At 42.7% G+C, this 12,633-nt stretch overlaps 1 protein-coding gene across 11 annotated transcripts in view; it reads left to right on the top strand.

The window, feature by feature from the left end:
- Positions 1 to 12,633, top strand: part of AUTS2 (autism susceptibility candidate 2) — a 1,406,131-nt gene that overhangs the window by 1,391,783 nt on the left and 1,715 nt on the right. For all 11 annotated transcript variants that reach the window (XM_019511380.1, XM_019511377.1, XM_019511384.1 and 8 more), the window contains 5 exons: positions 806 to 947; positions 1,359 to 1,436; positions 3,791 to 3,874; positions 4,841 to 5,063; positions 11,385 to 12,623. In XM_019511380.1, the coding sequence (XP_019366925.1) occupies positions 806 to 947; positions 1,359 to 1,436; positions 3,791 to 3,874; positions 4,841 to 5,063; positions 11,385 to 12,621 (1,764 nt within the window). In that variant the 3' untranslated portion in view covers positions 12,622 to 12,623. The remainder of the gene's footprint in view (positions 1 to 805; positions 948 to 1,358; positions 1,437 to 3,790; positions 3,875 to 4,840; positions 5,064 to 11,384; positions 12,624 to 12,633) is intronic.

Raw genomic sequence — 12,633 nt, 5'->3', positions numbered from 1 at the left:
GAGGGATCGCTAAAAAAACCCCTCCCCCCCCCCCCCCAAAAAAATCCCATATTTTTGTAGAAGGGGTGTGTGATTGCTTGTTTCCAGGACAGCAATCTAGATAAGATTTTTTTGTCAAAAAAAGTCAGTGGGACCTGTTCTAATACTATGTACATGGAGGTCATATGGTACTAAATCCTGCTTTGCATTTGTGGTGCAAATATTGAGGCAGCTACCATTCGTTAGATTTTAAGATGTACTTATTTCACTCTTAATTTTGTTCTCTTCAGTCCCTAACATGTCCAGCTCCACCTGTGTCTGCAGTCTTAGATCACTGCTAAGGACCAATCTAGGAACTGAAAATGGGGTTTCCTCCTTAGATCTGATTGTTGGTTTGTCACAATCTTAATGGTATCGACTCATGATTCCCTTCATTCATTGTGAAGGGATATGTTAACAAAATACATTTGTAAACAGGGACAGAAACATGTCTGAATTAAGTGTGTGCTTATGTGCTTTGCTGAATAGGATTGGATTTAAAAATATATATAAAGTTAGGCACAGACTGAAATGGTTTGCTGATTCGAGGCTTTGTAAAAACACCAGTTTGAACCTGAGATGTTATGTGTTCTCTCTCTCTTGCTCTCTCTTTCTCTGCCCTTTGCTTCCTCTGCACCTCTGTTCAAGGTGCCAGAAGCTAGCACCCGGTTAATACCATTTCCTATTAAGACCTCTTCCCACTTCTCTTGTGAACACACTGCTACTGCATTATGAGCCGGAGGATGATTTTAGGATGGGCTTTTTCAAGCTGCATTTTCTGTTTCAGAAACAGATGCAGTCTGATCCACATAAACTGGACTTTGGCCTGAAGCCCGAGTTCCTAAGCAGGCCACCAGGCCCTAGCCTCTTTGGAGCCATTCACCACCCCCATGACCTGGCCCGGCCTTCGACTCTCTTCTCTGCAGCCAGTGAGTACTGCAAGATCAAAAATTCTTCTTATGGAGTGCTAGCTGGAATGCTGATCCTCTTGGTGCTAAAGGAAACGGCCAATCTCCTTTGTGCCGTAAGCTCTCTATCAAATAACAGTCTTTGGGTGGGTGGGTATGTGCGTAATGTATTCGTTACCGTGTACATTTAAAATCAGGAACCTGGTATCTGTTAGGTCCTGGTATCTGTTACATGTCAGGTTTCCTGATATCTGTTTGTGACCCTAACCTGAGAAGAGAGAACTAACTAGTCAGTCTGCAGGGAATAGGGTAACTTTTCCTACTTACGTGACTTGACATTTTCACAGACCAAACAGTTAAGCCACGAATAGTGCGGTTCATTGACTGAGCCCTGTATTTAGGAAACCCTTTTCCTTGGCTTTGTATTTTTAGGTGGTGCTCATCCGGCTGGGACGCCTTTTGGCCCTCCTCCCCATCACAGCAACTTTCTCAACCCAGCTGCTCACTTAGGTAAGTGAGTGACTAGCTATGGATTTTCATTAAAGGATTAACTGAGAATACCATAGGGAAATAATGTACAGGCATGCTTTGTGCCCTTGCCAAGTTCCAGTTTGAACTATTCTGTTCTCCTAAATACCCACTGAAAGTGACAACTGCCTGAGTTGTTCTTTACTCGGTAGCCCCAGTTCTTCTCTAGTGGCGCGTGGAGCATTGTTAAACAGCAGCCACCCGTTACCATTCAAGAATAGTGGCATTCTGTTGTTTGGACAAAGGCTCTGGCAGTCGCTTAAAATTTACAAAGCAAAATACAAATTTCAGGTCATTTTAAATGCAAATAGCAACAGCGTTGAAATCATACCTGGCAAATAGTTGAAAAAAATATCTGCTGGGAACTTGGAGCAAAATGAATGATTTTTCAAAAAGGCAAAGGTGATTAGGCTTCACTGCAGTGTTGCTTACAGGAGATTCAGTTTTGTTTGTCAAAAAAATAGTAAAAGGTATAAGGGCTAGGCCTCCATTTGTGCAAGCAGGGATTTGAAAGAAAAAGGTTTTTTTTCAAGTCATTAAAAGTTTCTACAACCTTTCCAACACAGTAATACGGCATGCTGCCTTTTGGAGAATCAGTCTGAGTAGCTAATTTGGTCTTGCATTTCTGGGGAAGGGGGTGTTTGGGAGGATTAAAGTCACCGCATTTGTGGAGAAGTGATACCTGGGAGTTATCTGATAATCCCACGCTTGAGAGCTGCTCCTGCCAGCTTGTAGAGGCTAGAGAGCAATGTTTTGCCCCTTGGGATGCATTATTTGGCTTCTAATTTGGAGGAGCGGGGTGGAGCTTTTTCCTCCCTTCTTGTGAAGCACTGGACATGGGCCACAGCTAGAGGTGAGAGATTGGCTAGGGTGCAGTGGTGCTCTTAATGGTACTGAGAAACCATTGGTATTGATTTGGAGGAGGGGCTAGGGACAGTGCACAGAAACTGCTTTCAAAATGGCCAAAACTAGTTTAAGATAAACCTCAGTGGATGTAGTATCAGATTTAACTGATTTAGGTTAAAGCAGTTTATTGAACTTCTGTCCCAGATCCGCTCCAGATTCAAGTTAACTCGCAGTCCCCCAGCATCCCAGGATGCTTTGCACCTCCCCCGCAAACCCCAGCTCACAGGGTGGGGCCCAGTTTGTGCGCTCCAGTCCAGCAGGGAGGTCTGCTCTAGCTCCCCTCAGCTTCTGACCTGGGCCACTGCAGGCATGTGGCTGCATTTCTGGAGTCAAAACCGAACGTCTGATCGCTTGCTTATCAGCTCCATCTATGCAGCTTAGACTAACCTGTGAAGATTGAATCAATTCAGACTTTGCCTTTTGACTGTCTGTACTTAGCTTTGGAGTCGAGAAGGAATTTTCCCTCTGATCTATCGGATCTACTTCTTTGGATCGTCAAGCATAGCTTACCTATTAAATTCCTGCCTGGGCAGTGTTAACACACTTGTCTCCCCCTTCTCTCTTCCTGTAGCCCTTTGAAGATTTTGTGTTGGGTGTTTACTGCTGTGTTGTATGTGCATCTTAATGTGGGCGTTCTCTTGGACCCTTTGAAGAAACAGTTGCCATCAAACTTTGGGGACTGGACAAGATAGCCTAGATCCCTTCCAGTCCTTTGTTCCCGTGTCTGTCATTCTGCACTAGCAGCTGTTTGCTTGCTTCACAAAAGACACTGGGTTTGATTCTCTGTTTGTGCAGACAAGTATTGATCAGAATTAATTTAATAGAAGTCACTAGACTTCTGCCAGCATTAAAGTGAAGAGAAAATTGGATGTATAAAGCTTACCAGTGTCTTGTGTGCTTTAGCTGCTGGAAAGCTGATTTTAATCCTTTTTCACAGGACCCATAGGTTTTCATAGCCAACATTAACAAATGATTACAGCAGTCTCCACTTCTTATGTCCATGCAGTGGATCAGTGCAATAGTATATAGGGACACCCTGTCATTTTTGACACTTGGTTTATATCCCGAGCTTGGTGTAGAAGGCACAGCTGGAGTGTGGCTTAACAATGTTATTTAGGATGATTAGTACCATGCTAGCCAGCCAGGAACATTTTCTGAGGGCATGTGAAACAGAGATGGGAATGGAGCAAAATAAAGATACTTATACAGCCTTTAATTAATTAGCTCCCACTCCCTGTAGCGCAGAAGGTCCAAGACTGTGTATTCTTTGAAGTATTTTTCTAAACACTGTTGTCTTTTGAATGGTGTTCAACTAGTGATAGATGTGGACCTGGTTTTCATGCAAACACAATGCAGTTGGGTAATGCATTAATAGTTTATCATAGTTACTATTGTGTTTGTGTGTTTCAACTGTTTCTGTTTGATTCCAGAGCCTTTTAATCGACCAACTTCATTCAGCGGTCTTGCTGCCGTGGGTAGTAATGCTTTTGGAGGACTTGGGAATCCGACAGTTAGTGAGTAACATCTTTCTGTGTGATTTCCTGTTCATTGTGTGAAGCAGAGTGTTGAGTGAAGATGGTTGTTTGCTGTATCTTCAGCAGTTACTACTCTAGATCATGCAGTCATAAAGGGACTGTTTTTTGAAAAGCAGCCTTCATTTGTGAAGGTACAATTTTATGCTAGTTTGGATTAAATTTGTCACCCAACGGTGACCTTACAACTTTACTGTAAAAGACAGAGCAACTTGGAAGCCATCTATTGAATAAGCCTGTGAAGGTCTTAACAGCTTAATTTTAATGGTCAAGGTGCTTAATGCATACTGCTTGGCTGTAATCTGTATCCAAGGATAGGATTTTTTTTCTCTCTCTGATTACTGATCCAGAACACATGCTGGAAAAGTTTACTAGCCCCATGCCTATTGGTAGTGAAAATAGTTGCTAACGTTCCCTGGTCTGGCTACTTAAAAACAAAAAAAAAAACCATCAGTCCTTAAAAATCCCAACATTTTTCTTACTGTCTTGCTCCTCACCTTTTGTATGTTATGATTTTAGTCTGTAGAATTATATATATGATGTGTGCATGTCTTATATAGAATATTACATACGCACACACGTGCACACACACTCCCATTTTACATGAGTTCAGGACTGAATATATCAAGTCCTGTTCCTTGAACAGGTATAACTTTCGTTTCCTGCTGTTTCCAAAACATTTGGAACGTGAAAAATGTCAGTTTTATCCTGATTCTTTCCCTTTTTGTACGCAGAATTTTCCCTTATGGTTAAAACAGCTGTCAGATGCCTGTCCATTGTTAGGAATGACACCCTCTAATGAATTTCTGTTAATCTCCTTTCCTTTTCCAGCTCCCAATAATATGTATTCATTTTAACTCTGAGTGCTGTAAAGGTTGTTTTGGTAAGTACCTTCACTAGAGCACACCTTTTTCTTAAACCTTTTTGTTTTCCACTTCACCATTTCAGCACCCAACTCAATGTTCGGCCACAAGGATGGCCCCAGTATGCAGAGCTTTAGCAACCCTCACGAGCCCTGGAACCGACTGCACCGAACTCCTCCTTCGTTCCCGACCCCTCCGCCCTGGCTGAAGCCAGGAGAGCTGGAGCGCAGTTCATCTGCTGCAGCTCATGACAGAGATAGAGATGTAGATAAACGAGACTCATCTGTTAGTAAAGATGACAAAGAAAGGTACGAAAGAACACTTCCAAGAATTGTCTAGTTCGAAGCGTGGGGCTCTGTTCAGTTTTTAACCCTTCCCAGCCTGGCACGTTGTTAAAGCTTAGCTTCAGTAGCAGAAAACAGTCCTTGCAAATAGTGTTAGGCTGATAATGCAGAAGAGATGCTTCCTGTACAGGTGCTTCCTAGAAAATGCTCAGTCTGATTCACCTCTCATTTCCTCCTATGTTAATTGGAAGCAGCTTTGCTGAGGTAGGATTCTGCCAGTGTCGCAAGTGACCTGGGCCTTAGAGGGCACGCTTACAAAAGCTCTCTTTTCAGGTGCTGAAGTAGCAGATAGATGTCTGACAATGGAGTTAGGCACTTCTGAAATCCCATCAGGCACCTAACTACACCCCGGAGAGCCTAACTACCTTTGTAAATCTGATCCTAGATGCATTAGGTACTATTTAAAAAAAAAAAAAAAAAAAAAAAAAGGAAAGGGAAAAAAAACCCCGGCCGAAGGGGACTTTTTTCCCTTTTCAACATTTAAAAAAAAAAAAAAAAAAAAAAAAAGGAAAGGGAAAAAAAACCCCGGCCGAAGGGGACTTTTTTCCCTTTTCAACATTTAAAAAAAAAAAAAAAAAAAAAAAAAGGAAAGGGAAAAAAAACCCCGGCCGAAGGGGACTTTTTTCCCTTTTCAACATTTAAAAAAAAAAAAAAAAAAAAAAAAAGGAAAGGGAAAAAAAGCCCTGACTGAAGGGACTATTCTTCCATTTGCAGCATTTAAAAAAAAATAAAAAAAAATGCAGCACTGGAAAAAGCTCAGGTGTGCCATGCTTCAATAATACAGCAAATTTCAGTTTTCATTCAGTCCATTAAACCTTCCTTGAGTCCTTAAAAATAAAATCCACACATTTGCATTGCTTTTATGCATTTCAGAGCGCATGTGTAATTTACTGCCTTATATGGATTTTCATGCTCACGTAAACCTGTCCAAGCTGGAAAGGGTTAACAAACAGTGAAACCTGGTCAATTTTTTAAGAACTGTTCCCATTATACAGTTACATCAATAATAGATCCTATTAATATTTAAACTTCAAATTACAAGTTTGTCAGCTGGCAAGTTGTATCTTGCTTGAAAAACATATAGAGGCCCAATTCAGATTTTAAGCTGTAGTTGACTAGCTTTCCTGTCAATTTGGCTTCTTATTTTACTGCATAACGGCTATTTATTTCTACTTTTTTTTTAAAAAGGAGTATTTAGGGGATGTGCTTTTCAGAAGTTATACTAACATATTTGATATTCTAAAAGAAAACTTTAAGAGCTTTTTGAATAAGTCAAGCTACAGATCTTTTCACCTACATTTTCCATTTGAAATATTTTCCATTTGGTAGTATACGCTCATTTTTTTTCAACTCTAATTTTAATGCTGCAGAAGTAATTACTATTGCAAACTAAGGACTTAGTCCTGCAAACACTCAGGCTTGTGAATAACTATGGGCTGTGGCTGGCAAAAATAGTTATTGACCATATGGGTAGATTGTAGGATGGCATGGTTATTTCATTGCTATTTTGTTGTTTTGTTACAAATGTATCTTGCTAAAGAAACTCACTTAAAAATGTATTCCTCACAAGTTGCTTTTGCATTGCTCTGAACTCCGTATCACAGTTCGAAACACATTTCTTTTTTTATTAATCAGCCTGATTTGAGCGCTTGAAAAAAGCTCAGCTTCATTCATACATCATACTTCTGCACAATTACAGTTACCACACCTATCCAAGTAAAATACAGCTTTCTCTTATCTAGTACAATGATGCATCGTACAGAGAGATGGTGATTTTTTTCAAGACTTATTTTTCAATATAGTAACATAAATACCTGTACTTGAAGATGCCACAGATCCCATTCTGGAACCCTGTCAAATAGATACTTCTATTGCCACTGCCCACCATGGCATCTGAGCACCTTGCATACTCAAACTTAGCCTAACAATACCCTCTTGAGGGCAAAAGAAATATTATCCCCATTTTACTGTTGGATAGCTGAATTCCAAACCCAATTTGGGTTTATTTTCCCAACTCCTGCAGTTAGTCTGTGGCTTTGCTGGGATTGTGTGGCTGTCACCTGAGCTGCTGTGAAGTAGCTTAATATTGAAACTGTCTTTGGTGGTGTACAAGTTTAGATCTGATCAGAAGAAAGTATCAAATAGCACAGAGACATCATGTTAGCTTGATGAGGTACATAACTCTTGATACTGATCTTAGTTATATCAGTGTAAATTAAGATTAATTCCAGTGGAGTCAGGTGAGTTGCATTGGTATGAAACCTGCATAAGTAAATCGCTACCTCGCCCAATATTTGGTATACAGTTATGTTGTAATGTAGTCTACTTTTTGTCCCGTAGTATCTTTGTCACATTTTTGTTGAGAAATTCACCACTCCCAAATGGCACTCAAAAAGAAAAAAAGCAGCTCACAGACAAGATAATTGTTGACAATAGTCTGTTTCAAATGCACCACGCAGGAGTTTGTGTTCTTGAAGACGGCATGGATGTGGATATGATCCTGGAAAATAAAAAAAATAAAAATATATAAGAGATTTACCGACTCCCTTAGTTGCATAAAATACACAGGTATTATGAGAGTTATCTGGCAAGATATAGCTTGCATCATCAAGATGCATCTTATTTAGTAGTAATCAAAATACTTTTCACATTCACTCAAGTATTACTGTCTCATTACACACATAGGAAAACTGAGGTACAGAGACCTAGAGTCATACAACATGAGGGTGGGAAGGGACCTCATCTATCTAGTCCAACCCTCTGCGCAAAGCAGGACCATCCCCAACTACATCCCAGCCAGGGCTTTATCTAGCTGGGTCTTAAAAATCTCCAAGGTAACCTGTTCCAGCGCTTTACTACCCTCCTCATGAGAGAGTTTTTCCTAATATCTCACTTAAACCTCCCTTGCTGCAGTTTGAGATGGTTGCTCCTTGTTCTGTCATCTGCCACCACTGAGAACCGGTTCTTCTTTGGAACCCCCTTCCGGTAGTTAAAGGCTGCTATTAAATCCCCTCTCAGTCTTCTCTTCTCCAGACTAAATAAGTCCAGTTCCCTCAGAAGTCATGTCCCCCAGCCCCCGAACCATTGTTATTGCCCTCTGCTGGACTGTCTCCAATTTGTCTAATCCTTTCTGTAGTGGGAGGCCCAAAACTGGACAAATGCCCAAGGTAGTTTAGTAAGCCTGTGACAACCTAGGAGTAGAACAAAGGTTAATTGACTTCCAGTTCTAGCCACTAAGCTACACTTTACTTAGATGACTTACATAATAATTAATAGCATTGTGAGATGACTTCATCAATATCTTTGGGTTGCTTAATTGGGTAGGACAGAATTGCCAGAAAAATAAGTGTTTAATTTGGTTGTCTGAAAGAATGCTAATGAAATATTTGGGGTTATTTAATCATGCAAGATGCTTGCTGTACTTTCTAATTATGCGTACCCTATGTAAAATATATAAATGATGCAGCAAATTGACTTCATGTCAATTAAAGGATTGGATAAAAGTTCCTCCCATAAATAATTGAAACAAATAGCCCCCCCAAATCACTCCCCGAAACAAAAGTCTGTATCGTGGGAGGTAGGCAACTCTGAGGGGCATGAAAGCTGGAAAAAGGAGGACTGGTGTATGTGACAGTATTCTGTCAGAATTGCTAGGGGGTCTGAGCTAAGCTGATATAGCTGATGCAGCTCGGCTTGCAACCTTCCTGTATGGAGGACTTCTGCTGACTTGGCTTCTGTTGTCTGGGGAGAGAATGCAGCAAAGCCAGCAGAAAAATCTGTTCATTATGCACCATGTCTCCACTAGAGGGGTCTGATGCCATAGATCTGGCAGCAAAGTTACAGGGGCAGCAGCCCTGTAATATAGCCTGCTTGCTGGTGTTTAAAAGCAAAAAAAAGCAGTGCTTTATTTTAAACTTGGCACGGCCCCATACCAAGCCCAGCACATACCCAGAAGAGGCAGTGCATTAGTTGGACCTGGCTTGCCTGACATCTGTAGAGACCGGGAGTTTATTGGGGCTTTTTGGCACTTTTATCTAATAGCTGATTGAATCAACTTTAGCTAAAAGTGCCAAAAAGCCCTGCTGAAGCGCCTGAGCTATAAATGCTGCAGAGCCAGGTCAAAGTAACATGCTGACGCTTCTGGTAAAGTACGAGTTTTTGTTTTGTTGGGGTTTTTTTTTTAGTGTCTGCAAGCAGCCATAGAGCCAAGCTGGGGGAATAAAGGAACCACATCCTGATGTACAAATCAGGATTCAAGGAGATGGTCTTAGCTGTTGGTACAGAGCATGAAGGAGATGGGAGCCAAGATCCAGACAGTTTAGGACAAAGTAGATCAAAGCAATACCGGAAATTGGCATCAGGAAATAAATCTGTAACTAGAGCAGACGGTAGGCTCGCAAGGAAACATTGCAGAGCAGCTGCTTCTGCGCTATTTGGAGTTTCGGTGTGGCAACTGCAGTTTCGCAGAGCTGTGAGCCCATCTAGAAACAGAGGCAAGGATGCTTGCGCTGTCATTTGTGTTCAGGTAGTTACACACTGGTGAAAAGATGGCCTTTTGGTAGTGGTGGCAAAGCTGCTGCTATTTGGCCTTCAAAGATCAACCTTTGTCCATAAGCAGGCACCCTAAACAGTATACCTTAAAAAGAGAGGCAAGCAAAGCTTGATTGCTGGGACAGAGCCACTCCAGCGTCTGTTCTGGATGTGTCCCCCAGCCAGCCAGCCAGCCAGCATTATGTATCTTGCCTGAAATGTGCTATCCTCATCCAGGCCCCAGCCCTGGGTAGGCACTGAGAAAGCAGAGAGACTGCATCACTCAGACCTGATAATCGAGAGATGCAGATGCGTAATGGGGCTGCACCACAGACTGCCTCATTGCTCGTGTCACTCACGTGTTTAATGGCAAACAACTCTGCAGTGTTCGTGTGAGAGAACTGTTACCACCAATGAGCACTTGCCCAGCACTGACTCTTCTCGTGGGTCTCGTCACAGAGGCCAGGATCAACAAAGGGATTTAGGCACTAATTCCCATTGACATCACTGAAGTGCTTACCATCAGTAGGATCTAGGCATCTAATACCTTTGTGGGTCTGGCCCACAGTAAGTAGTGAAGTTGTTCCATTTATTGCTGGCAGCAATTGCAGCAGGGTCAACAGTTCTTCAGACACTAGAGGAGATCATTTTCTAATGCAGGGGTAATCAGCTTTTTCCAGCTGTGGGTTCTGATGCACCCTGGGTCAAAGGCAGGCACTCATACCCTGCTGCTGCTCCTGCTCAGCCTGGTGGTAGCACAGGGAGATCTCCCACCACTGGATGCCACCAAAACCCCTCATCTATGCGCCAGATCAGGCCTGCAGGTGGGCCATAGGTTTGCTGTCCCCTATGGATCTAATGCATTTTCTGTGCTATAAATTAGGTCTACAATAGGAATGGAAACGCTCCAGGAACGTGGAGACTTCTCAGCAGTACCAGAGATGTATTGCTGCACCCCTCTGCTCCTCCTCGGGAAGGGAATTTAGAAACGAAATGCATACAGGGTGGAAATCACCCTCATGCAGAAGTTAGCCGAGGATCTGTGCAACACAGATGTTTCATGTAAAGCCTAGCTGAGAATTTAAATGTTCAGTCTTGCATTGGCCTCTGCCCTAGGTTGAGTTTGTTGGTTATCTCAACCAGCAGTACCAGGGAAGGTGTCATTTGTATTTCCAAGTTCTCTTCACTTTTAGAAAAAAAAAATTAGCCCTCACAAAGTAAATTGAATGGGAAAAAAGGCAGAAATGCTGTCAAGAGAAATGAGTTATGTAAATAAGGGTATAGAGATGTAACATGAAAGCTTCTCTTTCCAAGTCTATAATAGCAAAAGTTGTCAGGTAAAATTATTTTACCCATTCAATTTAATGTAATGTTTCACTTACACTTGAGGGTGAAGTTAGGATGGGGTTTTCTCATCTCTCACCTCTTTAAAAATTCTCGAGGCTGTTGCCTTAAAATCGTATACAAGTGCCAGTCTCTCTTGGCATGACTGTTGTCTTCACTGATGAAAACTTGGTAGGTGGTTTGCAAGACAACTGCAGAGACCTTGCTTATTTTGGGTCTAGGTAATAGAATAAGAACAGTTTAGAAAAGGGGTGTTTTAGTAGTATTGTGATGCCAAAACAGATAATAGATTAAAGTGGGCACCTCTCTTAACTTCCTGCAAAACTTATCAAGAGGGAGTCAGGACCCTGAGGCTTTGCTTTATTCGCAGAGATGCTTGGGCCTTAACATTTATGGTTTGTTCTCTTACAGGGAGAGTATTGAGAAAAGACACTCCAGCCATCCTTCGCCAGCACCTATCCATCCAGTCAGCTCCCTTGGACATAGCCGCAGCTCAGCTGAGCAGATCAGGAGCCATCTCAATCCCGAGATTCGAGAAAAAGAGAAGCCTAAGGAACGAGAGAGGGATCACTCTGAATCTCGGAAGGACATCAATGTTGAAGAGCACAAAGTGAAAGACAACTACATTTCAGAGAAAGAAGGCCTGAGTCACGAAAGCAGAGTGGTGGAAGAGACAAAACAAATGTCCAGGGTTCCTTCACCCTATGCTAGACCCTCCATAGTAGAGAGCACAAGGCCTAATAGCACCTCCAACCGCGAGGCTGAGAGGAAGAATGAACCTGTGTACGATAATCCGAAGAAAAATAGTGAAGTCAAAGTGAAGGAGGAACGAAAGGAAGACCACGATGTTCCACCTGAGGGACCTCAAACTCATAGGTCAACTGACCAACCCCCACCAATATCTACATCCAGTGTCCATCCAAGTCCTTTAGTGTCTATGCCCATGACTGTAGGTGTGACTGGCATACACCCCATGAACAGCATCAGTGGCCTGGATAGGACTCGCATGATGACACCTTTTATGGGAATAAGTCCAATTCCAGGTGGAGAACGTTTCCCCTACCCTTCCTTTCACTGGGATCCAATGAGGGATCCCTTGAGAGATCCCTACAGGGAGCTAGATATTCATCGGAGAGACCCTCTGGGGAGAGACTTTTTGCTAAGAAATGACCCCCTTCATCGTCTTTCTACACCAAGATTATATGAAGCTGACAGGTCGTTCAGGGACAGGGAGCCTCATGACTACAATCACCACCACCACCACCACCCTCTCTCTGTTGACCCACGGCGTGAGCATGAGAGGGGCAACCACTTGGATGACAGGGAACGGTTGCACATGCTCAGAGAGGACTACGAACATGCACGCCTGCACTCAGTTCACCCTGCCGCCTTGGATGGTCACCTGCCTCACCCGAGCTTAATCACCCCAGGACTTCCCAGCATGCACTACCCCAGAGTCAGTCCCCCGACGGGACACCAGAATGGCATTCTCAATAAAACTCCTCCCACAGCAGCTCTCAGCGCCCCTCCACCTCTTATTTCTACTTTGGGACCTCGGCCTGGGTCCCCCAGAAGGACTACTCCTCTGTCAACAGAGATGAGAGAGAGGCCTCCTTCTCATACCCTAAAGGACATCGAAGCTCGATAAACAGAAAAAAAA

This window comes from Gavialis gangeticus, unplaced genomic scaffold, assembly GCF_001723915.1.
Source record: "Gavialis gangeticus isolate Ggan-Ray unplaced genomic scaffold, GavGan_comp1, whole genome shotgun sequence".
NCBI classification, from domain to species: Eukaryota; Metazoa; Chordata; order Crocodylia; family Gavialidae; genus Gavialis; species Gavialis gangeticus.
This window is presented reverse-complemented; position numbering and strand designations above follow the sequence as displayed.